A 27,548-nucleotide genomic window follows, 5' to 3' on the forward strand; every position below is an offset into this window, starting at 1 on the left:
AGATATAAATGGCACAGAATTTGGAATCAATAACTAAAATTTGTCGTTGATATTCAAAATTAAAAACTAGCCGGGAAGCGGAGGATAGCGGCCAATTCTTGTATTACTTTAAGATACGTTAAAAGCAGCCAGGTATAAAAGCATTCGTCATATATTTCTTTACAAGTGTTGATGCACCCTCACAACATCGGCCTTCTCCTTACTTTCCAAAAATGTGATTGCCTTACTGACTCTGTTCGGCGTATATACTATATTATCCGGTATTATTCGGAATTTATTACAATATAAACACTGTTATCCTAATAAGTAATAATTCGAAGCGAATTATCCATTGGAATTTTGTGTTAAAAAATGTTTTATGTCAGAATTCATCGATTCGTGGTTTGCGATACAAATTTTAGACGTTAAAGGAAATGTATTAGAGTACCAAAATCTGATAAATACGAATCGCAACCGTGATTCATAGTGAATTTGACATTTGTCACTGTCCTTTGAAGTTTAACTGTGTTTACTCCAAATAAGCTAACGTATTAAAAACAAATTCTTATCAAACGTTAAAACTGTTCCCTATCTGAAACTTACAATGCTGAAACCTAAAGCGTTAACGCAAGTACTTAGCCAAGCAAATACTGGAGGAGTAGAAAATACATTGTAAATATTATAAAAATTAATAGACTTAAATTGATTTCCATAATTTTTACAATCTTTATTTTTTAGGTTGTTAAATCATCAAGGAGCTCTATTAGCCTATTCAGGTTATAATGACAAAGATGCCAGAGTTACCGCCGCAATCGCTAGTAATGTTTGGTCAGCATATGAAAAACAAGGCAGGAATGTTTTTAAAGAAGACAAATTACACTTAATTTTAGTAGACTGTTTAAATGGTAAAATAGCAGTAACACAAGTGGCTAACCTTTTATTATGTCTATATGCTAAAGAGACAGTAGGCTTTGGTATATTAAAAGAAAAAATCAATGCAATTGCTCAGTATTTGGAAGGACCTTTAAAGCAAGTTGCTAGTTCTTAATCCTTTAAAATCTCTGTCACACAATTGTATCTAAAGTGATTAGATTAACTTTTTGTAAGTAAATATGTTAATGCCAACATAATAATTGTATATTATTTTATATACATTCAAAATTATTTTTTACGATATATTCATTTTCTGTTATAACAATTATTACAAAGTAAATATAATTGTGATAATGTAAAGAAATAATAATAATGTGTTTATATTTTATGAAAATGTAATTATTTATTCAGTTAAATAAAGTTTAATATTCAAATTACTGTAATTATGATTTATTATATAAATATAACAAGCATTTACTGAAGTTCCACTTTATGTGAAAGCGAAACATGATAGGGCATAATAAAAATATTCTATTAAATGATTTATTTATTAAGATAAAGAAAGCACAAATCAATTTATTTCATTTTTCTTTGTTTAATTAAATAGTTTCTAAATGCAATTTGCTTTTCTTTAAATGATTTTTTAACTTTTCCTTTGGCTTTATGCTTGACCATTTGGTAAGCTTTTGTCTTTCTTTTCTCTCTGTTAGTTTTAGAACAATTAACATTCTTTCTTCGGTCTTTATATCCATATTTATCTCTTTCCTCCCTTCCTTTATGAACAGATTCTAACCTGGCATTTTTATCATGCTTTCTCTTTTTATGAATGTTCTCAATAGCTGATAATTGAACAAGTTCAGTTGATTCTTCAGGTTCTTCAATGGCATTTTTATTTCTTTTAACACCGCTAATACACTTCTTTATTTGTGCTGCTTCAATGCGTTTAAAATCTTCATCAGTGAAAATTGTGTCCATAGCAATGTTTCTTGCTGTTTCTATTTTTTCTTCCATATTTTCCTTGGATATTTTTCGGTTAGCTTTTAAAATTTTCCTTTTGCTAGATTCTTCATCATCCTTATTTGTTTTTCCACAATTTTGATCATTATTGATGTCATTATCTGCTTCTTTTTCTTCTTTACTATCTTCACTATTTGTTGAAACATTTTTAGTCTCATCTTCTTCACTATCACTATTATCTTCTTCACTGTCTGATATATTTATTTCAGAATCTGATGAAGCTACATCAATCCATTCATCATCAGAGTCTTCTGCTTTTTTTTTAGCTTTTTTACTTTTGCTTTCTACAGACTTGATATCTTTTTTCTCTAACAATACCTCTGAACCAGGTATGTAATCTTTTATATCAAGTTCACCATATTGTTTAGACTTTAACTCTGAAAGTGATTCTGTTGGTCTTCCTCTATCTTTCTTATGTAACAAGTTGGGCATAGACTGTCGGTACAATTGAATTAATGACCTAGCTGCCATCATTACAGATTTTTCTTTGTAAGTCTTATATTGAACTAAATCTCTGAGGAGATCTTCTCCTACCGCAAGAGGACAGCGAGCACAAATCTCTCGAATGGCATTTAAACCTACAGCCATTACATCTGTTGAATTTCTTTCAGTTATAAAATTATTGGCAATTGCTTTCATAACAGGCTCTATGACCTCAGGGGGGACTAGTTCATGAGATGCTTGAGCAGCAAACTGTAAAATCCTAGTCACTTCTCTTTGGTGAGGCATTATAAGTCTAGAAACAAATGGATAATAATTAAACAAAAACAGATTGTGCAAACCAATTAATCTTGAAATTACATCAAGTGCCATTAATTTAACTTCAAATCTATCATTTGATGACTCCAATTGCTTAAATAATTTTTCAGCTAAGCCTTGTGGATTATTTATGAGATGCAAAGCTGAAAAATTAAAAACCGGGGCCTTTTCCTTTCTCTTTTTAATTTTTTTTGCAATTTTTTTCACTTTGTCAACCATCTTCTCCCTCTTCCTTGTTTTCTTATTAAACTTATTTGAGATCATTGTGTCTCTGGGGTCAATTTCATCATCACTATCAGAATTTTCATCCTTTTCTTCCTCATCTCTGCTAAGGAAAAACTTTAATGAGGCAACCATTACTTTAGTTATTTTGGAAAAACATCCTACATCAGCAATTATATTTACAGTTTTGTTGTCATTCCAAATATTTTTATGGTACAATTCAATTAAAATATCCACAGCCAACTTAGCTGTTTTAGCATTTGAATCGCGAAGCATTGAAAAAATAAAATTTTGTAATGTTGAATTAAGTTTCATGTCTTTATGCTTCATGTTCAAGTTCTTAATATCTGTTATGATATGAGTTTTTAAATATTCCCGTAGATTTTTGTCCTGGCATTTTATTAGTGAAAAAAATAGCTCCAGCAAATCAAATGATGTAATAAAGTTTTTATTTCTTAAAAGAATCAAGCATTTACACAATGAAAGTCTCATATCACTATGAAGAATAGTATTATGTGCTTTTAAAATATCGACAATTTTCTGGGGAAACATTTTCATTTCATTCAAATAGCACTGTGTAACTTGCGCCAAAAACATCGCCTGTTCATCAAGTTTTTTATTATATTGCGTGGGATTTAAATTGAAAATTTCCAACGTTGTTTCAAAATGTGCAAGTTGCTGACGAAATTCATCTTTATAGGATTCGGGATCCCTTTTAATTAAATTCTGCAACTGTGTTAGATTGTTTGGTAGTTGATTGTTGTGCCGAACCATTTTATACAAATTATTGTATCAGTTTAAACTATTTATAAAACGCATGAATTATATGATAATACAATAACACGTGAAATAAAATATAACCTCTATATTAATTACTTTTTATTACACTGACAAGTACTCACTGACATTTAGAGGCATAATTGACAGATAAATAAATCTTGCCATAGGTAATCAAAACGAAATAAAACTTTATGAACAACTTTGAGTATTATTGATAATTTGAAGATTAAATGTTGAATAAAATAATATTGAAACCTAAATTTAGTTTTAAGTAATTAATTGCTTATATAATTTATTTCGTGTCAATAACACTAATTTTCAATGTTACTACATTCACCGCCAACTATATTTATGATACACTTTAAATATTTAGAAAATATGAACAAATATCTCCTTTTTCATAAAGATTTAACTTAAATATTGAAGTTACGGTGATTGTTAGGATTCATAAAAATAAGTCTATGATTCTAGGATTGATGAAACTAAGTATAGAGAGAATTATTATTTTTAATTTAATTTATACAATGGTTTTACTTTTGTTAGTAACATATATTAAAAGTTACTTAATATTTTAAATAACTTCTTCAATACTTTGTTCAGGTGAATCAGACGATGGGTTTTCTTCATGTGGTTTTTGTTGCAGGCTCTTAAGGCGTTGCTCCAGACCTAAATAAATGCATAACATATATTATTAAGATACACTATATAACTTCAATTTGCTTTAGTTGTGCGAATGTGTCGGTAGATATAAGCCAAAAATTATTAAGTGTAAGACTTCATTTAATCAACTAAGTTATAACACAACTCATTTAATGGCAAATTTATCATTACACTAGTTTACTTAAAAAGGGCAAGATTTTTTCGTAAACATTATTTAAATTATTGCACTGGAAATATTAATAATTATTTTTGTTAACATGTTTAAACGTCTGATAGATTACAACATACGTTCTGCATCATGGTGACTGGGAGCATATTGAATCAACAATTTGAGTATTCTTTCCTCTGATAGAAGTCCAGGACGACCACTTATTGCGTGAATTAGCTGTTGACCGTTGGCAACACCTTAAAAAACCAATAATGTTATATTTATTTGTGTAATAAGCACTCAGATATTTACATTATTATCCATAAATATTACACACTTTATATATCTTACAAATTTACCTGAGTTGATGTCTCCTGCTTCTAATAACTTTTTCACGTCTATGAATCGTTTTAAAAATGAAGATTGCTCTTGAAGAGCTATTGTTTGGGATCCTGAAATTATAATTGTCAAACTACCATGATTTAATGTCATAAAATTATATGCATGCAATAAAAAACACTTAAGAGTCCAATTTAAATAAATTGATTTAGTTATGAAGAAAATTAACATTACCAATTTCTGGATCGGACGACTTCGCTATGCAACGAGAAGCTTCTTTTAAAGCCTCCAACGCCTTTTCAAAGTTCTGAAAAAAGTATTTACATACACCGAAAAGCATTTTAAATTTTTATTCAATATCATTGAAAATTTGTAAGACAAATATTGAATTTAGAGATTGTTATAGCTATAAATATAACGATTATAACTACATGCTTTATAAAAATTAATAATTAGTTATACATACATTTTTAAAAATAATATGTAGAGTAATTTGTTATAAGTGTAAAAGGAATAAAAGGGGGTATTTTTACAACATAAAAATATGTATAAAAAACACCTATTGTCAATTACTCAATCCTATACAAAAATTAGAGGTTTTAGAAATTATAAATGAGGTAATGATAATGTAGTAAGAAAAAACGGCTTTTTGGAAGTCGGAGCAAAAGTTAAAGCTTTTTGCTAACAATAGCTATAGCATCTCTGTAAAGTGTTAACACCATTCGCCTTGTATAACACATAAAGTCCAATCTTATTAATATCAAATTAATAAGTTATTTAGAAGTGAAATAATTATATTACTTCATAATCGTCAATTTCCATTTGTGCACATTCGGCGTAAAATGCTGCTAGTTTCGCGTACGCTTTTGCACGCGTATAGAAGTGTAGTATATGTCGGGTTAGATCGGGTCTCGAACGCCAAGCAGAACGCCTTCTCAAGAAATCTGCTGCCATTAGTTGTGCCACGCGGTCGCGAGATGCCGCACCGAACGTTGCGATTCTCTCCACGTCGCCCGACCGTAGCAACCACCGCATAGCCCCTGGCTTTAAATAGTAGTAAATAGACGACAAAGTTAAATATATAAATAATTTCTCCCGTACTCCATTACGTATAAAATGAACTATATGCTAATATATTAGCGCATATCATTCATTCCGTATCTGTCGAACAGAGGTAAAATAGTGCTCTTTCAATAAAAAAATTATAAACAAATGAAAAGGACAGAGGATTATATTGGCAGTCAACAAACGTAAAATAATTGACGATTAATTTTTTTATAATTTTCTTTTTAACTTTCTAAAAATTCGTCATTATTTGATTGACACGAATCAAACAGGTATCAAAGTTTTTCGACATTAATATTAAAATTTAATTTCTCCTTTTTTTCATGTTGTGACTTCTGTAACATCATTAAATCACATATTGATGCTTACATATTATATCATCGTTATTGATTTACTATTTACTCAGAAGAACAAAGACTGCTTAGTGCCTGAATATAATTCGAAAAACTGTACTAAAAGAATGTGCTATGTGTATCAGAAATTTTTCATATTTTACAAAACGTTATTGTTTAATATCTAAAAGCCATCTTTTTATTATATAAGTGTAACAAAGACGACGTACTAAACGTTCTCAAGTAAAATCTGTTTAAAACTATAATCTATATTTAAAAAAAAATTGAAAGATTTTCGATTACTATTCAATATAATTAAATATTTATTTACCTTATCTCCTGCATGAGCAAGTCGTTTCGCAGCCTGGTGATACAGTCCGCGACCACCTAAAACATCGGCGAGACGTCGCAACAGTGCCACCCGGCCGTTTGTACCCGCCGGTGCTGCCAAGCGTTCGCTTAATTCTTCTGTTAAAGGAGCAGTCGACTCTTCAACGATGTCTAATGCTTCCTCGTACTATACCGTTAAAAAGAGTTTTTATTATTTTACGTTATAAAATCATAAGATACCGGAATATTTCACCTATTGATGTCAGATGATCATAGATAAACTTTAATCAGATAACGGAACGATGATCACTGTCTGTTAAGTTAGTTATAAGGAATATAAACACGTTTTTGCATTTATCATAGAAGATAGTGATTGGACAAACTCGCAGTAATTGAAAGTTCATTTATTTGTTTTAATTTATGTTTTGTTTAAAACAATTTATAACAACATTGTAATCACACATATTTGCGTGTAAAATTTTACTGTTCTTCAAGTTGTATTGTTCAAGTGGCATTTGCGGATTCTATTCCAATAGGAGATAGGGCACTAAGGGCGCTTAGTCTAAACATTTTATAAGGTAGCGTAGCATGAGGGCTCTCTCGTAAGTGTGCGGATTGGTATGCTCCATGGTGTGATCCATGCTCCATGGTTCGAGAGCCGCCAAAAAAGGGTACATCGGTTTAAGCTATAGGAGAAGACTTAGTGAAAGTGTTAGCTCTGGGAGAAGACTTAGTGGAAGAAACTCTAGCAACGTTTCTATCTAGAATGATCAGGGGTTGGTGACCGATATGACGCATCTGCCGACCTTGATTACGACGAGACCGGTTAGGTTTAGGACGGCTGTGTGTGTAGAGTCAAAGTAAATGATCGATGCCAGTTTTAAGAACTGGGCAATTGTTGGAAGTTTTATGGCTTCATTCAGACACAAGGCGCCCGGGGCCATGCGGTGATTTCAAGTAACGGATAAAGTGCAACAGAGCTATAACTTATGCTGCGCGATTGTGGAAAATCTCTTGTAACTTTGACAACATAAGCATCCCGTAATAGCGTGGAACAGCAGTTTTACCTCATATTGCAGTCTTCTATTTCTTTTAGGATAGAGTTCCTTATTTTACTCTTAAAGCGCTCTTCCCTTCAAGAGCGATTAGTATGAATTTGTATGTTGCTTAAGTTAAGACAATTTATAACATTATTATAATAATATATGTTATTTTATAGGACTATTGAAGAATATAGTATCAAAAAAAATATATTTTCTTCCCAAGTATCAAAAACATTAACTCCTGTAAAAAGCATGTTAATGGATAATATTTTATGCACACAACATTTCAAGAGAGAACGACATCCAAGAAGTCAAAGATCCGTGTTTTTTAACTTAATGTTTAATAATTTCTTTAATGATAAATGTTTTAACTAAAAATTATAAAACAAATTTGTTAATGAAAAAAGTCATATCAACGGAATCACTCTAGTACAGCTGGGTATCATATTTTTTTAGTGACTGTAATTGAAGGGTAATCGTAGTTATTGTGTTGCATTCCAATGGAAAAAAATCAATTAACGTGACATATTTTAGTGCGATCCCTTTATTAGGGATAATTGGAAATAGGTGTAAAGGTGCAAAGCTTTTATACCTGTAACCAAGTATATTTATATTTAGTACCAGTAAACGTTACCTTCCCGGCGGTTGCGAGCAAGGCCGCAGCGTGTGAATGGTAATTAGTTTTTCTTAAATGCGCGGCTAATGTATGTGCCAGTTCTGGATCGACACGATCTCCAAGAGTTTCTACTGCGGTAACTAAGGCGTTGGTATCGCCGCAGCTTAATGCAAGTTTTAGGGCCATGTGAGGTTTACCTGAAATAATTAATTAATATTGTTTCGTCTTCGTACCGTACGGGCATCATTACAGTCGTAAGACGTGGACTACTGGACATAAGTCTCCCCCATAAAAATAAGACTAGTTGGTAATAGTATTCAGTACCCTGAAATCAGCGTTTTCCGTCGATCTTTGGTCAATGTTGATTGACAAAGCTACACTTGCCAGCACGTGGTCTCCACTCCAGAACCTTAAGGTCCCAGCCGCCGTCTATTTTACATGCGCCTGACCACTCCTACTCCAACTTGCCTATCCGCTGAGCTATAACAGTACTACTTTGTTCATCTATGAATCTCATTCCTGATGCGATCTCGGAGAAATCCCGAACGTAGCCAACTCAATGGCTCGATGAGCATTAGTGAACTCTTCGATTGGTTTCCGAAGTGATAATAAGCATTCTTAATAGAAATATGGTTTATTTTAAGCATTTCTGTAAGAACATTTATCGTCAACCACTTTTTTAATGACAACACACGTGACACATATGGGATGGAGGTCCTCCTGGGAGCGCTACTGAGGCCTTTACTATAACATCTCGCTGGATTTGGAGACCGTGGAGACTTTAATTTATCTACGATTAAATGATCATATACAATTGTCCTCAAGGTATCCTTAAGGTTTTGATCGGTAGTTATAGTTAAACTTAATTTACGCAAACTATAAAAAAATAGTGTTACAAATTAGATTTCGATTGAAAAGCGATTAATGTAAATGTATCTTACCCGCTTTTTGATACAAAGCTATGGCTTGTTCGTTTTGACCGGCATTTTCTAAAATGGACGCTGCATATACGGAATGTTTAACGGAGGCAGTTCCGGCCCGCCACACTAAGTTCCAACAGCTAGCCTCTGCTGCAACACGAATAGCTGATGAAATTGCTCCACATTTTATGTACATCTGTAACAAATAATAAAATGACACTAAAATGTATTAATTATTCACTTGATAGATCAGATATCAACTATGTCAAGTATTACCTTAACAGCGGCATCTGGTTCTTTGTTATTCATTTCCAAATATCTCGCCATTTGATACAGAGATGAAGAGTTTTTTTGACATAGTTTCTCTGCTTCTTCTAATCGGTCCATATGACACAGTAATCTGGTTTGTTCACCAAAATCCTTAGCTCGAGCATATGCTTCTAAAGCACCGTCCATGTCTCCAATGCTTTCTAGATAATGGCCCCACCATGTAATAAGTTTGCTGTCGTTAGAGTTGCTGACGTATTGTTCTAGTACACCGGGCTGTCCTTGAGCAATTAACATTCTAGGCACGTGGGGTACTAAAGTGCCTGCGCTTTCAAACAATTTTAAAGCAGCTCCAGTTTCTCCATTAGCCCAAAGTATCTTTGCTAGCTTATGCTGTGCACTTTTTATCAAGAGTACATTTTCACTCTCGTTATTTCCATTAATAATTTCACTTAGCCCACCCTCTGTGGCGGATTTTAATCTTGTTACCAAGTCTGGTCTTTGAGATTCCTTGAACAATTCTATTGCCTCGTCAATCATTCCCAGGTTGACAGCAAGTACACCTATTTTACAATTGTCGTCCATATCATTGTCACTCATTACTTGTTGCAGCATTAATGCACCTTTTATATTCCCCATTTTGCTTAAGCATATAGCTCCAACATCTGCACGTCTACAAGACACACAAACCTTTGCTAAGCTATCCCATATTAAATAGTTTTTACTGCCTGTGGTAATACTTGTACCGACTACAACGGCTTTTTCTAAATTACCTGTTGTCATATAATACAGAAAATTTAAAACGTTTCGATATTTTGTGTAATCATGACTATCATCTTCTTCAAAACCTTGCATTGGTATCTTTTTAATACTTTGTTGCTTCAAAATAACAACAAAAGGTGTATAAAGCGCACATAGTACAAAATCCGACAAACAAAGTTCTTCAATTGACGCATACCAGTTTGTGTATTCAAAGAGCTTACCCTCGTGACAAAATAATAGGTGAATACTGTCCGAATCAGCTGAGCGCATGTGAACAGCTACCAGTCTCGGATCATTGGCATCCCACAATATTGCAATCGGAACACTTTGATAAGGAGGTAATGAATTTTTTGATATCAAGGTATTTGTTACCACATCATTACCCACATCCCATAAATAAAGTTTTGGATCTGGAGCCAAACCAGAATTGGCTATACTAAGGCATATGTATTGTCCAGAAGAATTCACAGAAGCTCTCATAATTTCACCAAAATCTTCTAATGTTTGGTAACAATTTTTGGGTGGATAAGGCATTTTAAGACCTTTCCTAGTTATCTCTGCTAATTTCAGAGATCCATCAATGGTTGATATAACAACAAATTTATTTGTATTATTAATTGCAATAGGTTCACCTTCACCTTCTGTACAAGGTAATATTCCCAATTTATCGCCTACTATATTGTAGCTTTCAACATGGGGGCTAACAACACCAACGAGTACATCATTATGTATAATGAGAACATTTGTCTTCCATGCAAATGTGCGTATCAATGAAAACTTGATTTCATTTTCCTTATTGAGCATCCAAATCTATAAATATAAATCAGGTTATTAGTCCATATATGATTACTTTTAAAAATAGAGAGAGCACGATTGATTTATGTGCTAAATAAAGAGTATTAAATTAAGTAAAAAATATTTTTCTATGTGCCCAACTGAATATCACAGTACATATCTCAGACAGAAATAAACAAATGTTACTGTGTTCAATTTTAAGTGGCACTGTTGCCCAACTCTACTAGAGATGGTCCACATATATAAACAATAATTTATAATAAAATTAAAAAAAAAATAGTATCAAAAACAGAGCTTTTTCATGAACATAAAAATATTTGCCAAGCCTGAGGATGTTTGTAGACTAATTAACTTAATATCTTTGACAAAATTGTCATTCACCAAACATTTTTTAGTGAAGAAAAATAGAAATCGCTATTATTCTTTAGTTTTTAACAGCTTTACCTTCTATTAAATTGCACATACTAAAAGTTAAAAAATGTTTTAATTTTTTGTATTATTACCTGTACTTCATTGCCATCTCCAAGCGCAATATAGTTTTCTTTGAATGCAAAAGTTTTAATGGTGATTGATGAATTAATCGTTGAAGTAACATTGTGTTTATTAGTAATTCCTATTTCATTTGCAGATTTTTGCACCATCCAAATATTATGAGAGTACCCCCAACATACATATTGTTCACGAAGAATATATGCATTTGTTATGCAATTGACATGCAACAGTGGATTCATTAGTCCCTCAGAACCCCAACTAACTTCTTTTACTGTACCTTTGACTGAAGTACTACTAATAAGCCTCCAATTATTCTTATGATCTCGCCTCCAAAGATACAAATATCCTTGCGAGGTTCCACAGCATAGTGTATCACTCAAGTTACAGTAACTTATACTTGTGAAGACATCTCCCTGCACAGTAATTTCATTTTCATTTGGTAAAACATCATTTTCGCCATTTTCACTATCCCAAATTCTTATTAAGTTATCTCCTGTTATAACAGCAATGGAAAAATTTCCAACCAGTATGATGCACTGTCCATTTCTAGCTGTCATTCTAACATGTGTGTCTGTGCTTAATGAACCATCATTAGATATAATAAATCTTGTTAAGCTCAGAGCTCCTCCTGATTCCCAAGCAATTAGTAGATACATATTACCAATTATATCCATAAATACAACATTACCTGGTGGGTTAAAAATCTCGGAACAAGCACCATTATGGTCAATATACAAAATAATACCATTACTTTGAGCAGCATAGCATGAATGATTATCAGACTGTATACTATCTCTCATTTTAGCTGTTGTACGAGGCCGCCAAGCAGCCAAAGCATCCAACGCGTTCTCATCTCCTGCAACTGCAGCTTTAGCTAAACCCCTTATAGACGATTCTGTATTGGAATGAGGAGAACAAAATCTAATATGGGTTACAACATCTCCAAGTTGGTGATGAAAAGCTGTTAATGGAGCACCTGTTCCAGATTGCCACCCAGATAAAGAACCTGCGGCGTCAGAAGCAATCAATCGACCCCCTCCATGGCTAAAACTAATTGTAGTTAAAGCAGTGTTATGTGGTGCTTCGAGACGCGCCCAAGAATGTTCCAGCCATATATATAATTCGCCACCATCCCAACCTACAACCAATAGTTTTCTTAAAGGATGCCAAGCGAGTGCTGTTACTTGATTAGCTAAAAGTGTTGGCCATTTGCAATCTTCTAATGTTTGTCCCTGTAAAGTTTAAAAAATTAAAATAAAAGAGAAAAAAAAATAACGATGTTAAAAATATAAGACTAACGTTTTCTTGAAATATAGTGACAAATCCTCCTTTTTCTTGATTATATGAACCAATTGCTAAAAGGGGTAATGTAGGATGCCATGATCCAATTGTTGAAACAACATTTTCGTCATTAAAACTCAATTTTGTGTCAATGTACAAAGTCATATTAAATATAAATTATTTAAGTAATTTATAAGTTAAGTAGTACTTATTGATTCAACATTTGTATTCAAAAGCCTTATGATATCTGCTCTATACAGTGCTATTTCATATTACATGAAAAAGAAACAAATTGTGTCTAGTCGCTTTGTTGTTAAAAGTTTACAATGATTATTTGTTTACTTCTAGTTACTATGGTAACCTGTATATTACATAGACTAGATGATTATTTTATACATTCATTATTTTTGTATAGTAAAGGTCTTGCGTAAATGTAGTGTTAATGTTTTTTTTATTATTATCAAGTATCAAGCGTAGAACTTTAGTGACAAAACAATCAAAAGAATACAGATTTCTAAAATTACTAAAAGCGAATCCGTAAAATAGAATTTATGTTATTGCAGTTTCACGTGTTTCTCGTATCATTATCTGTGCTTTGACTTTGTTATTAATATCCTTAAATTATTTAAACACATGACAATTCTGACAAATATTTCGTATCAAAAAATATTGAATTAAAAATGTGGTATTTAATATCAGCTAGTGACCCTAGAGTCATATATATTTTACAACAAAAAGAAGTAGTAATTGGTAGAAGTGCTAATGGTCAATGTTGTGATTTTGCTGTACCGGAGGATCCTTCAATTAGTAGAAAACATGCATCTTTATCAGTTTCCTGCAATAATTTGATGTTGCAAGATCTAGGTTCAAAATATGGAACCTTCATAAACAACTCTTCGGATAAGTTAGATAAGAACGTAAGGCATAAAATTAATAATGGAGACATTATTAAATTTGGAAAAATCAACTGTGAATGGAAAGCTCAATATATTAATTTCACTACATGTACATCAACTTTAAAAGGAGAAAATGTTCAAATTTTAAAAATGAATTTGGAGAAATTGGGGGGAATATTAAAAAATGAATGGGATGATTCTTGTGTATATTTGACAATGCCTGCTATAACATTGACTGTAAAGGTTGTGCTTGCATTAGTGCAAGGCTCGTACATCGTTTCTATTGAGTTTTGGAATAAATGTACTGAAGCTGTATTAAATTGCACTGTTTTACCTGATCCTAAAGATTATATTCCAGAAGTATTAGAACCCTCACTAAACAAAGATTCAGTGTCTTTTTTGCCAGATAATAAAAGGAAAGCACTGTTTGCTGGCAAAACAGTAATTTTCTTTTCTAGAAAACAACTGGAAATATATAAAAATGTTTTGTCTAAGAGTTCGGGTACAGCACAACTACTTAGTGAATCTAAAATGACAAAGTCTATGCTTTGTGGTGATAATGTTATTGTGATCCAATATAATTTAACATCAACAAGTCAAGAAACACAATTGCAAAGAAATCAAATTGATGACATTGTGAATTATTTAAAAACTAAAAATAAAAGAGTTGTGGCTGATGCAGAGATAGGGTTAGCTATTTTGTATTGTTCATTAGATAAATATTGCAATCCAGACTTCAATTTTTCTACAGAAGTAATTAAACAAACTCATGATTTAAATGTAAAACCAGTAAATATTTTGGCTCAGGAATCTGAAGAACCATTCACTGTTTGTAAAAAAGGTAAATTGATAATAGATGAAAGCTTAAGTTCAAAAATTGATTGTATTAATGCTTCTACGAGTGATTATGATGGTGAGAAGCTTAAAAGAAAGTGGATTGAAGAGGATGATGATGTAAAAAATGATAATCCAAATAAAAAACAAGCCCTTTATAGTGATACACAAGAATCAAATTCAGCAAAAAGACCTTATGAAGATGATATCGATTTAAATCCTGCAAAGAAATTGGCATTTGAAAGTTCTCTTGATTGTGATGATGAGAATTTCTTTAAATTCACCAATTGCTCTGTAGCAAAAAAAGATAATACAAAAAAATTGAATCTTTTGAAACCGTTGAAGAGAAAACAAGATTTTGTGGACAATGAAGAAAATTTGTTTAATTTTGTTGAAAATAATCCTAAAACAACAAAAACGATGAAAAAAATTGTTTCAAATGAAGTAAATTTATGTCAGGAACAGAATACCTTAACAAAAGATGAAAATGATAGTAATGACAAATTTCAAATATCAACTTTAAGGGGTATTAAATTGGAGGAACTATTACAAAACAATTTAAAAACAGAGTACAGAACAAATGTTAACATTAAGAAAGAAGATATTTCAGAAATTGATGGCAAGTTAAATGACCTTGATCTAGGGTCTACAATTATTGTTTTAAGATCTGACTTGATTGTTAAAAAAGATCCTGTGCAAGTAACTGAGAAAGATTATGGGATAAAAAATTATAAGAAGTTTAAAAAAGTATGGCCAGTTAAAAGAGAAATTAATATAACAAGCAAAACATCTGTTCCTTCACAGAGGTGCGATTAAATATATTTAATAAGTGATATTTTATTCTTAAAATGCATGTTTTTTACAATTATATGTATATGAAAGTTAACCTTTCTTTGTTGAATTGATAAATGTGATCAAGAAATAATTAATAAAGTGACAATATTTTATTTTATTCTTTTTAATATCTCAAGAAATTAATCTTCACTTATTTCAGCATCTGATTCATCTTGTCCATTCTCTGTGTTATCATTTGAAAGTCTGAAAAAATATTTTAAATTATAATTAAATAAATAATTAATCATTCTATTTTTATATTATTGTGATAATTACTTTTTTTTATTCTGTGTCTTCTTCAAGTGTACCGTCCCATCAGGTGCTACTCTAACTGTGCTATCTAGAATGGTGGATAATTCATCTTCCAAAATACTAGAATGTTTTGGTTTCGTGTGTCTTAATTTTGGAAGTCCAATTGTGTTTGTTGATCCTATAAAATATAGATTTACTTTATAAATAAGTATTAATAAATATGTCAATAAAGTCTAAGAAAATCATGTTTTAATAAACTTGTAAGTTAATTTATGAAAAGATTTCTTTTCTATGAAGTTATTTTGGAATGCAACATACTTTGGGTTTAACAATTTGTGATTTACTGTTTCTTACCAAAGTATGTTTATTTCAAAGTTTAATTAAGGTTAAATATATGTAAATACTTACTCAGTGTGAGATATAAAGGTAAAGAGAGTGATAATGGCAATTTTAAGGATATTGATCTAATATTTGCTTCTCCACCTGGATATCTCTTATTTAATTGAGTTATTAATGACAAAATATTTTCTTTTAAATTCTTTTGCGACATGCTGGTATGGCCTACAAGAATTGTGGAAGTGTGACCTTCATTTAAACGTAACATCACTGTCCTCATTCCTATGTCAATATCTTTTTTCAAATTTGCTTTCTCATTAATTTTGATTGGAATCAACATGTTATGTTTTTTAAAAAACATTTTTCCCAGTAAATGTGAAGCATGGGTCAAAACCCTTGTATCAACCATAATGAAGTCATGTTGAGTAAGAAGTCTTCGTTTTAATTCATATTGATCATATTCTACTTTTAATTGCCTTAAAGGCAATACAGTTTTAATCTGTAACAATTTTCATGTTATTTTTGAATAAAATGTGTGTTAACAACCATATACTATCTGGATATCTGTGCTGAAAGTAGAAAAAGGAAAAGGACTATCTTTGACCTGTAATAATAACAAAATAAACTAATTGCTTTCAACATTTGGCTAAAGGTACTTCAATGGAAGTGGTACTACAACTGGTTAGCAGGTACTGCAACTTTTCAACTTTTTACAATTCCAAAGACAAAAATTATACACCATGCTTCATAAAAAAAAACTTAAATTTTCATAAATTTATAATATTATGGGTTAAACAAAATGAAAATATTTAAATAAGCACTCAATATAAACTAATTCATATAGTTTATAAAAGTCAATAACAAGAAGAATTAAATGATTAGGACAGATTTTCATATTTGTAATTAAATATCAATTATATCATTCTAACACAACCACAGCAAGCATGATAGAGACAGGAAGTAATGATATGAAAAATTAAAATATAATTGTTTAATAAACATCATAAAAACCGTGAAGCCAAAATGAGCAATAGCGTTGTAACATCAATCACCAAATAATTACATGTTGGCATTTAACTTGTAGTTTAAAAAGGTGTATAACAAACTTGGGTTGAAATAAATACCTCATTAATTCCTGCTTCACTAAAAATATCCTTCCAATGATCAATTGTTGGTTCATGATCTATTTTCTTTCCTTTTTTTAGATCTGGTGTTATCAGACAAATTTCTCTTGTTGACGCTGCCGTACTGTGAGGTAACACACTGAAATATGAATTAATAAGAGTAAGACATTTCAAGGGGATCTTAAATATTATTGATTAATATTTCACGCACAATTTTACATTTCCTTTGTTCTGAGGTATTTTAATACAGCGGATTTCCGCAAAAATTGATGTTTCATGGCCAAAAATAGTATTTTTTTTGTTATGAACAGCAGTGATTTTTTGGAGAGCATTTAGACATAAATCTACAAGTTCTTCGGAAACATATTTTGAGGGCATGATGTATGTAATCTTCTTAGATTTCACTATTTCTTTAGGAGCCACATTATTACTGGCTTTAGCTAAAGATTTCAAAGTATTTGCGACTTTTTTCTTAGAACCCACATTATTTATCTTTTTTTTTGATTTAAGCTTTACACTATGTTCTTTTTTTCTCGTAAATTTAGGTTTTACCGACACCATTATTTGAAAAGTAATTTACTTAAATACTATATATCAAGCTTTAACTCCTTTAAGTATTTGGTTTAGGTTAACACTAGACAGTCACCGTCAATTTACAAAACGACATGTGCTTCTGATTGTTGTGCTGCTGTTGTGTTGCCAATAACGACGACGTAAAATTACGCTATTTTAAGGAATTATAAAAAATATTATATTTTCTAATTTATAGCTGCTTTAGGATGGAGTGTAAGATATCCATCAAGTACTGTTTGACTTAGTTAATGTTTTTTTAATAATATGCACATTCGTTGCTATAAAAAACATACATATTGCGGAAATTACATATAGAACATCAATATAATTCTGGAATAATTAGAAAATTTAATAGATTGCATTTAAAATATCTTTTATTAGTATTTGTAAAATTGATTAGAAAATATTACGGTCTGTAACTAGAAATTTATTTTACTTTGGACGACATGGTTTTTCAAGGATTTTTGCTGGTGATTATATAAATGTGTTTTAAATACTTCTTTTAGTTTTTATTTAAAGGTTTTATAATGTTAGTAATATTTTTTTTATTTAAACAGTTTTCAATATATAGTATAGTTTAAGTGGGTAACAAAATTTGACTTTGTGGTGTCAAATTTGCTACTATTGTTAAAGTTTATGCCTGGGACTATGACTAAGAGGAAGTATAGCACGGGCTCATCGCTTGGAATATTCGGACATGTCTCACGACTTTGTCGTTTCCCATGTATCTGACCGACCGCTATTAGTTGTTTTAAGTTGTTTTAACACATATACTGAAGTGCACATTAAGAAATGCACCCCAACGCACATGTCTACATGTAGTAAACTCACGCCACCCCTAAAATTCCAGCAAAGAGGTTGCTAGGCTTAATTCACAGTCTTACCGGGACACACTACAAGATATACCCTTAAGGAAATAAAATAGCTGACCTACAAGTGGTACTCACCTTTTAAAAAGCAGAGTCCTGAAGTGTTCACCGTTAGGACCGCCCCACAGACAGCCCTCCTGCCCCCGTCCTGGGCCATTAACTCACCTTCGTCCGGCAAAACCACATGAGTCCCCGAAATAGAGATCTATTTATAAATACTATTAATTACCTCGAAGAACTTACGGATTCCATTAATTTTACTTAAATAATATGCTCAAATACATCTATCCAAATCTAGTATTCAGACTTTTTTCAATTGTTTAGTCAATCGTAGTCATTTGGAAATAAGAAAGCAAATAACAATTAAGTATAATATTAGCTCATTACCAAAAAAAAGTTTTGGAAGCTTTTTGTATAAATAAAACTTATTAAATGTTGAATAAAAAATGTACTCGGCGTTTATTAAAAAAAAAAAACTATTATATAGCTTTGTATAAAACACACGCGATGTTATTTATATTTATACTTGAAAATATATACTCTGTTTTTCTTTTGTCCCTAAAAAATTTGATTAAATATAATTGCTATAAACAAGTTCTTAAAAACGAAGGGGATCAAAAAGGATTGAAATAACTTAATTGCATCTGAGTGAAGTTGCCTTAACAGAGGCAGTACTATCACTTAAAATAAGAGGTTGTTTCTTATGTTACAAAAATAAAGTGTGCTGATTTAAATGTTTTTGAATATATATTTCAGTTTAGAAATCTTGGTATACTGTAGGTTCCCTGTAGTGATGGCACCGCTCCTTATTAAGCACTGGAGCTTTTTCTGGAGGACCTGTTTTATAAAAAAAAACATTTTATCTTGCTGTTTTAAATGTTTATGTAATTATTATTATGCAAATAAATATTAAAACATTTAACATACAACATTATATACTACGAGTCATTAATTCGGTTCAGAACTGTGAGTTTGTTTGAAGTAATTTTTAATTTTATTATAACATGATTTTGAATTTAAAATTGATTTGTAATCATAATATGCTGCCATGGTGGCAGGGGATTGTGATTGCAGATGCAAGAGCACGTTAAGTATGAAGGAAAGAGACGTTTAAACTGGAGGAGAAAAAGAGAAAGAATTATTAATTTGTAATTACTATTAGACCGACTTATAATGTCAGGAGATAAATACTTACAGCAAGGCTATGCCTCCCCACAAGATCGTTATAATATCCGGTCTGGCGTTGCTCGTATCCAGCGACTCCTTGCGATCCCTCGCGCTCGCCACTTGGATACCTTTTTTTTTGTGGCCCCGTTATTGGGAGCCTCTCGTACCCCCTATCTAGTGTGGGAAAGGGATTTTTTATTTACATTTATTTAATTTTTTCACATCCATTTTTTTATTTTCTTTCTCTTCTTTCATACTTCATATTATCTTTTATTCATTTCTTTCTTTCCACAATTACACTGTCTTTCCCTTTCGCTCTGTAACCTTTCGGATCCAACGGCTTTCGGCTACACAAGTGATAGGCCCCGCCCACTGCCATTTCAGACTAAAAATTCTTTAAGATACTCCGGTGACCATAGCACATCGGGTCTCCTCATTTCTATATACGTATCAAATTGGTTTAGTTAAATATATTGTAAAAGAGGACGTAACAATTTTTTGGTCCGCTCTCTGAACCAAAAAATTCTAACGTCCATAAAAGGTGTGGAACCTATGCAATAGATAAATGGTTATTGTAAACTTATGTAAAGATTGATTAAGGTGTACAAGGTACTATATTTTTGTTATTATATATTCACTATTTATTACATATTATTTATTATTAAATAGTTATTCCAGTTTTCCAAAAAATTCAACTTGCTTTAACTTTTTATTTAATGTTGTATTTATTCATGATACCAAATAAAAGAAATGAAACCGAAAACTACAAGTTTTATGTTGTCAACTGAAAAAGTGTGATATTGCTTTAAATTTGGAAGAGATCCAAGTGGTATCCAATAAATAATGTAATGGCTGCGCTTACCTTTTAGTTATTTGTTTGTAGTGTAAAATTAATTTATTGCTTTTGACGTCGTTGCTACTGTTTCTCTTTTTATTTAAATTTTCAAAATAATTATTGTGATTAAACTTAAGCAATTCAGCTTATTCGTTTATTTTAAAAAATGGCTAACTTGTGTAAAAAAATTGAAGGAGATTAAGGTTATAGTTTTTAAGTTAGATCGTCATTAAAATAGGCATATTAAAAAAATACATTGAAAATTATGTATATTTAAATCTTATTACTTTTTCTGTGTGTCGTTAAAAAAATCTAAAAATGTATAGCGTAATAAAAAATAAAGTTATATAATCTTTAAGTCATATCGAGACATAATTTTCAATAAAATACTAATCACATTGGTTTTTGATTTTCATACCAAGAACGTTTAAATGGGCAAAAATATAAACTGTGGTGAGGAAGCAATAGAAGTGCGGTCTCAAAAAAAAAACGATGACCACTTATACGAAGTGGTCTCTCATATCGAACATCAATTTATCAATCGTGACCAAAGTATCCATTGTGTTTGTATTTTGTTATACTGTAATAAGTAACGATGTATTTTTTAAATACTACAAATAATTATGGTTATTTATTTATGGTAATACATTTCGGAAGAGAAGCATTTTAATATTTCTTATGATCTTATCCATTATTTTTTGCCTTAAATTTAATTTGTTAAAACAGACAGAATAGCATACAATTTACTGGTGGTAGCGAGTCTTGGTGCCTACAACTACGTTAAATTTTTGACCTCCAAACGATAACCCTTCAAAATTATTGCACTTCGGTTCGAAGGTGCTATAGTGAGTAAAATTGCCGGGCTGATGTACCGAAAGTAGATGTAATGTTGTGCAGTTTTGAAATTGTAGCTGCCTCATTAGAAGCGACAGCTATTTCATTACTATTAACCCTCGAGCGGCACGCTTTAAGATCAACCGTCTTGTTTGACATGCCTTGAAGAATGCTGCGGCAACGTACACCGCGTTCGGATACGAGTAAACGCCGCCACAACAACCGGCGTGCCATTCGATACGCTGCGCAACTGTCGGAACCTTTTGTATCTTTTCGGCGGGTATATAAACAGCCACTGGTTACGATCACTGGTTGTACTTGCGATGTGCGCCATTTACTGCCAAACCAAACAATTAATTCTTCGAGCTACAACAGTGACCTTGGTTGTTTTGCGGATCTCATTTCTGACTCGATCGTTCCGGCCATAGCCTTATCAGCTGCTCTCTGGGTGACTTTGAGCAATTTATAATAAGGCCCACCTTAAGCTACCGCGTCTCTGATCCTTATTTTACCAAAGCAACACTGGTCAAAGACCTTCGTCTTCAGGCATTGCGCAAATTTGAATGGGAAGTTGTTTCGATATGACTACTTCTTAATTGGAATTAATATATTTTTATCAACCGCAACAATTAGTACTGTAGATTTTAACATATGTGTAATACCTTACGTACGATATCGAAGGATTTTGGACAATATACATGGAAATGCAAAGATTTATTTGATCGCCGTCTTTTTATTATCAAACATAAAGACTTCAACCAAACAGCTTTCGCTGCGCACTTTTGTATAAATCGACTTTCGAGCATAAACCTGGTACTGCACAGGATTTTGCATTTGTTTGGGCAGAACAGTTTTCTTAAAAAGATTTATTACTATCAGGTTATCGCCTTATTTGTCTTAAACCTTTTTGGATACATATTATTCGATTGTTCAACTTATTAGATACGAGTATGAGATATATTTTATAAGTAATTTTATACTTACATATGTTTTATGACTTATACATCGATAGGCTACTTAATTTATACTTTAAAGTAGCTGACGGCAAATAACCATTTTTCCTTGCGGTGATACTACATTCTCTAGTTCGTGGTTTACCTTAACTTTTAATAAGCTCTACACCGGTTCTTAGGATTATAGCTAGTATAGGTGGATATTTTTATGTGAATATCATTTCACATTACAATTCTTATGTAGCTTGCTTGACGACCGCAGGGGCGTCCCTTAAGGTTAAACCTCATCCCAGCATTAGGCTGTAATTATGAGTGTCATCTATTACATTACATGTATCTTGTTTAGTATATTGCGACTGTGATTAACTAAACTTTGATAGTATAAAATATATAAGAAAAGACTAAATAATTTATACGTGGGCTATCAATGAATGATGTATTGCTTTCAATAACAGGTTGGATCGTGATCAAATGCTTAAAATTCCAATAATGTTGCCATTTTCAAGCACAGAAATGAAAATACATATCGGTGTGTATAACCCATAAATGTGTAATAAATATATGTATGCGAAAATAAATAAAATTATATTGATTTTTTTTAACGAAAGGATATAATATGAAATAAGTTATATAACCGAACTATACGACGCAAGTATTACCGAGTTAAGAATAAATGGGCGCCTCAACAAGAGAATTGATTGGGTTAATGATACGTAATATCTTATGGGGATTTTCCTGCTCGTTTTTTCATTATGCTTTATAAAACTATCATTTTAATACAGGTCTTGCTCTGTAATATTTTATAACCTAATTATTTTATCTATATACATATTATGTAAAAAGTACAATGCATAATGATAGCTTTTGTTGTATTTTGTTAATATGGCTTTCCTATTGTCTCGTTAAAAGTTTTGGGCTTATGATGAAAAAAGTAAACTCTCTGAACTATTAGGGTTAGCAAGGGTGTCTACCAAATTATAATGGAATGTATCTAAACTGTGAACTTACGAAACCTTTAAAAATAATATCACATTCTAATGTACCCTATTTTACGGAAGAAGTAGTTGTTATACAAATCTTTATCCCTTAGAAATGTTATGTTGTTATTGTAGAATGTTGTCCCTTAGATATGTTATTAATAATTAGTATATGTACTGAACTTAAGCTATGGTGCTGATACTTTTACGCACTAAACTTTTGAAAAAAAGCATTACGGACCACTTTTAATGAAACATGCAAAACTAATGTATTGACTTGAAAATAAAATATATATATATATAATAAATATTCTAATTATAACTTCTATGTTATTGGTACGTGCTTACTTACAAGCGTTTTTCATACGATCTAACTAAGCAGAATGTTAATATTTCTAATATTGTATAAGCTAAATTACACCATGTCATGTGTTTTCACCATGTCCCGTATTCTGATATTGTCGTACAATTAACCCAGAAATAAAATAAAACGCATTGCAGCAGTTTCGTGTTTTACATTTATTTTTTTCGTGATGTCTTGTACTTTGTAGTTTCCGTATACTATAGAACATTCTGGATGTATTCAAGCTGCGATGAAACTGCTTTGGCGTCACAGCGGACAAATGTAGATGTCACGTTTCAGTGAACGCAGACGCCTCATGACAGATTAATTATTCTGTTTGTCGGCTCACCCTGTCTGTCTACACAAATCTTCATTTCTGCTTGTTACTGATTATATACACTTTTACTAAATTGTGGCGTTTTATTAAGAAAATTTCGCGTGGCCTATTAAGGGGTGTATTGTTATACGTAACGCGATAAAATTTCTCTACCAAATCACTTCCGTTCTGTGTCAAAATCTCGTAAGCAAATGTAATAGCGCATTTAATTTTCTTGATGTATCATAGTATGGTATCATAAATGTTTAAATAAAAAGTCAATAACTTTGAAAGCACTTTGTAGGCTTACAGTTTTTATAGGTGTTTTTATTGTTGTGTTAAAAAAAAGTTATTATCTTGAAATTAAGACTACCGTAAAAAATTGATATTCCTTGGATAAGTTTCGTTCTTAGTTATTATTTTAACTTTAGAACGTCCACTGTTGGACATGAGCCCCTACCATTGATTTCCGAAAGGATCGGTTGTAAGTGGCCCGCATCCAGTATCTTTCGGGTCCTATGTGCGTTCGTAAGTTTTTTTTTTTAAATTTCGGTTAACTATTTCTAATGTCAATATTTTCATTTTGAGGTAACACAATGTAATTACTGAGATAAAGCGATATAGTTGCCAGTAAGTAAATTACATTGACAAGTTGAAGACAACAAACTGAAAAAGGCAATGAGAAATTGAAGGACACTTAAATTTTGTTTTTGTTTTTAATAATTAACAATAAAGATTTAGAGACAAGTAGTTCGCATAAATTTTATAAGCTTGAAAAGGAGTGATTCCAGCGTAAGTTCGTTGAAGGTATTCATATTTTTATAACAAATATGTTCTGGCGGAGACTACAAAAATGGTCTCATAATTTTTAAGTTAAAACAACCACATAAAATAAATTGCAAACTCAAACGACGATGTAAAACCAGGTACCCATCGCCCTTTATAAACTTTTCAACAGTCCTGTTTAATATAAATGTAAGGAAGTTTACATACAGTAGCAAGGTTTAGACGGATTCTGTTTGCGATTCTCTGCAAACTTTCACACTAAAACCATTTTACCCAAAGGGGACTCTCGCATTTTGTTTTATGTTACCTAGAAAGTAAACCTGTCTGTATCTAGAAGTGATATATTTTATGCGCTTACTTTTTTTAAACAAATATAATATTTATTTATCTTCGTTGTAAATTTATTGTAAATAAAAAATAAAATAAAATTAAGGCTTAATTTAGAATATCATTTGAGCAGCAGAATGTCCACTGCTATATTCTAATCTAAACTTCTGGAAGAATTTTAACCTCGTTTAAAGTTCAGGTTCAGGTCTAAGATTTTATTGTTATTACTTCAATGGATTTTTATAATAAAAGTAATTTCATTCATTCATCACCTTAAAAAATAAGTAAATATACACGTTTCTCAATAGAGTCACGTAAGAGCTTTGGCTAAAATAGAATCTGTCCTATCTGGCGGAGCTAAGAATATATAAATAAATTAAATCTGTAACTGTTAATCTTCAAAGAATATTTGCTTTATAATAAAAAAATCAAGACTTTTTTTAATGGTTGTTGTTAAATGTTGACAAATGTTCATTGACAGTTGCGAATATTGATTGTCCGACGTAGCTTGAAGAATTGCTCTAGCAAGTGATGCCCGTAGAGATTGAATAGTTTTCGAGTGGCGACCACGAGTTGGTAAACGCAGCGTGGGTAGGCCCCACTAGCTAGATCGGTGCTGATGAAGATCTTTTAATTTAAAACATGATATTAATATTCATACAAAAGAGAAAACCTAATAGAAGGATTTATTTTAATTGTTTTGTTTTTGATTTTTATTCTATTCTATATAGTCAGCCATTGCTTCAGTGAAAACTGGTTACGATGTTGTCTCAGTCAAACAATAGTCCACATGCAAAATGCAAACGTGAGAATGCGAATTACCTGCTCGAAGAACTGAATTGCGGTTTCGTCTCCTCGCTAAATAAACATATAGCTCAAGACGATTTTTTTTAACCGTAACCAATTTTAATTTTTCAGTCAGGTCGTAGAAATCTTTGTGTTACGGCACAATAGCGAAAATGGTAGCGGAGTCGAAGGATTTAGTTGTTTAAATATTTACACTCGAAAAATAAGAGGAGAAACATACCTTCGTCGGTTTTTCTGCCAGGAATAGAGTATACGTTTTAAGGTAATGGGAAGTGTCTAGTTCTATATTACTTTTCGTATAACAAAAGAAAGTAAATGTGGAGTGCGTCCATTAATAAGTCAAGTCAATATTTATATATATATATATATATATATATATAATTATTTTTTAAAGTATTTGCTCTATGTTGATTTTGGTATTTTTTTTGTATTTGTTACACTTTATTGATGGTAACACCTTAGTAGTAAGGCTCCTATGCAAAAGAACAACACCGCATGATCTATTTCTGCCGCCAAACAGCAGTATGCAAGTTTTGCTCGTTATATAAAATTTATTCCAATCCCGTGTATTATAAATATGTTATGGTTCAAAAGTCTGAGTTATGTTGTGTCAAACGTTTTGTATTGGCATTGAGAAATTAAACGCAATTACTCTAACTTACCACCCAAGGCTTATATGTTACGAAAAAAGTTGAGGAATGACGATGTTAACGAACGTTTACATGAGACTATCTGTAAATTGTAACAAAGAAGGCTTAAAGCCCGTAGGCGGTTCAAGTTAAAAAAGTAAAACTCCGCAAAGCCTTCGAATTACCGTCTTACCGCACTTAAATTGCCTGTTTATCGACGTTCTGAAATAACTTTCCAACGAAAGAATTGTAAAAGGCAAAAATATCGTTAATTCAAACATTTTGGCTTTTTGCCAGACAGGAATATCAACATGTCAAATCTTAAGTAGATTTATGTTTTCTTATCGCTTTATCGGCTTATGTGGATTTCAGTTGTGACTTTTTTCTTTATTACTCATAACGATGATTAAAAGAAAGGTTATTTTATTTTTTATGTTAACTAATATTAAAAAAAATAAGTTGTTAAAAGATGCAAACAATAGTTTAATAATTCTAATTTCGTAAAACGATACTGATTTAAGACAAAAATAAAACTCGGAGGCACTGATGTCTTATTGGAATTACTGACAATTTCCTACATCACCGTAGATCTTACAGCAAAAATAATAGGCGTAAGTGGTCAGAATACAGAACGAAGATTCTGAACCCCGCAATATATTTCTTCTGTATTATTAAAAAGGAAGATTCACTCTCAACTATCGTTTTCAATCTTGCATTAGAAGTTCGGATAAGATAGTAAATTAAAGGAATAATGTCTCACAACTTGTTCGCGTATGCGTTTTTACAAACACTCTTTAATATATTAAAAAAAATTATAAAAAAAGATTTTTCTAACAGTTGTTAATATTATTAATTATTCACATTACTATCAACATAAGATCGTTTAAAGTGTTTGCATATGTATATCAACTGAAGAATGACAGAAATTTTAATAGAATCAGATTGAATTCTCCTATAATAGAAAGAGAGAGAGAGAATGAGATAATCCCTTCTCTAGAATTCATGAAACATAAATTTACTAGTTTTATGAAGTCTAGAGAAGGCATTCGTAGTTGTAACAAAATCCGATTATTTTATGAAAAAATAATAATGTTTTTTGCAGTTTTTTGGATCATACAAATGATAATTATAATAACATTTAAGTATTGAAATGAATTCGAATATTGACATACATCG

General features: G+C 31.4%; 5 protein-coding genes across 5 annotated transcripts; 2 read left to right on the plus strand and 3 right to left on the minus strand.

Annotated features, from left to right (window-relative positions):
* Positions 1-344: 344 nt before the first annotated feature.
* Lamtor2 (Late endosomal/lysosomal adaptor, MAPK and MTOR activator 2) lies at positions 345-1,145 on the plus strand. The gene is made up of 2 exons (XM_068776019.1): positions 345-651; positions 718-1,145. Exons 1-2 carry the CDS (start codon positions 584-586, stop codon positions 1,025-1,027), a joined length of 378 nt encoding a protein of 125 aa, XP_068632120.1. The 5' UTR covers positions 345-583; the 3' UTR covers positions 1,028-1,145.
* A 236-nt stretch (positions 1,146-1,381) lies between these two features.
* Mys45A (SDA1 domain containing protein Mys45A) lies at positions 1,382-3,738 on the minus strand. The gene has a single exon (XM_068775700.1). It carries the CDS (start codon positions 3,622-3,624, stop codon positions 1,429-1,431), a length of 2,196 nt encoding a protein of 731 aa, XP_068631801.1. The 5' UTR covers positions 3,625-3,738; the 3' UTR covers positions 1,382-1,428.
* Positions 3,739-4,076: 338 nt separating this feature from the next.
* On the minus strand, positions 4,077-12,911 carry rempA (intraflagellar transport protein rempA). The gene is made up of 11 exons (XM_068775596.1): positions 12,699-12,911; positions 11,411-12,631; positions 9,360-10,922; positions 9,105-9,279; positions 8,182-8,360; positions 6,506-6,691; positions 5,579-5,821; positions 5,012-5,084; positions 4,798-4,890; positions 4,579-4,695; positions 4,077-4,296 (listed from the first exon to the last, which is right to left on the minus strand). The coding sequence occupies exons 1-11, from the start codon at positions 12,843-12,845 to the stop codon at positions 4,202-4,204; spliced, it is 4,092 nt and encodes a 1,363-aa protein (XP_068631697.1). The 5' UTR covers positions 12,846-12,911; the 3' UTR covers positions 4,077-4,201.
* Positions 12,912-13,320: 409 nt separating this feature from the next.
* nbs (nibrin) lies at positions 13,321-15,722 on the plus strand. Its single transcript, XM_068775528.1, has one exon. The coding sequence runs from the start codon at positions 13,361-13,363 to the stop codon at positions 15,224-15,226; it is 1,866 nt and encodes a 621-aa protein (XP_068631629.1). The 5' UTR covers positions 13,321-13,360; the 3' UTR covers positions 15,227-15,722.
* LOC137931993 (ribosomal L1 domain-containing protein CG13096) lies at positions 14,758-17,624 on the minus strand. Its single transcript, XM_068775529.1, has 5 exons — positions 17,168-17,624; positions 16,957-17,095; positions 15,905-16,331; positions 15,521-15,674; positions 14,758-15,448 (listed from the first exon to the last, which is right to left on the minus strand). Exons 1-5 carry the CDS (start codon positions 17,515-17,517, stop codon positions 15,385-15,387), a joined length of 1,134 nt encoding a protein of 377 aa, XP_068631630.1. The 5' UTR covers positions 17,518-17,624; the 3' UTR covers positions 14,758-15,384.
* Positions 17,625-27,548: the final 9,924 nt, after the last annotated feature.

The sequence above is a fragment of the Battus philenor genome, unplaced genomic scaffold, assembly GCF_028537555.1.
Source record: "Battus philenor isolate CCGP_79_NKW_IND1 unplaced genomic scaffold, ilBatPhil1.0.hap1 SCAF_9, whole genome shotgun sequence".
Classification (NCBI taxonomy): Eukaryota; Metazoa; Arthropoda; class Insecta; order Lepidoptera; family Papilionidae; genus Battus; species Battus philenor.

Bases quoted from the DNA above. Each gene is read 5' to 3' on its own strand.
- Lamtor2 (XM_068776019.1), top strand. From the start codon at position 584: ATGCTGAAACCTAAAGCGTTAACGCAAGTACTTAGCCAAGCAAATACT. The intron at 652-717 runs GTAAATATTATA...TTTATTTTTTAG, and splicing joins GGAGGAGTAGAAAATACATT to GTTGTTAAATCATCAAGGAG.
- Mys45A (XM_068775700.1), bottom strand. From the start codon at position 3,624: ATGGTTCGGCACAACAATCAACTACCAAACAATCTAACACAGTTGCAG.
- rempA (XM_068775596.1), bottom strand. From the start codon at position 12,845: ATGACTTTGTACATTGACACAAAATTGAGTTTTAATGACGAAAATGTT. The intron at 12,632-12,698 runs GTTAGTCTTATA...TAAACTTTACAG, and splicing joins TCACTATATTTCAAGAAAAC to GGACAAACATTAGAAGATTG. The intron at 8,361-9,104 runs GTAAGATACATT...TAATTATTTCAG, and splicing joins AGCTTTGTATCAAAAAGCGG to GTAAACCTCACATGGCCCTA.
- nbs (XM_068775528.1), top strand. From the start codon at position 13,361: ATGTGGTATTTAATATCAGCTAGTGACCCTAGAGTCATATATATTTTA.
- LOC137931993 (XM_068775529.1), bottom strand. From the start codon at position 17,517: ATGGTGTCGGTAAAACCTAAATTTACGAGAAAAAAAGAACATAGTGTA. The intron at 17,096-17,167 runs GTGCGTGAAATA...TTCATATTTCAG, and splicing joins AACAAAGGAAATGTAAAATT to TGTGTTACCTCACAGTACGG. The intron at 15,449-15,520 runs GTAATTATCACA...ATATTTTTTCAG, and splicing joins AAGACACAGAATAAAAAAAA to ACTTTCAAATGATAACACAG.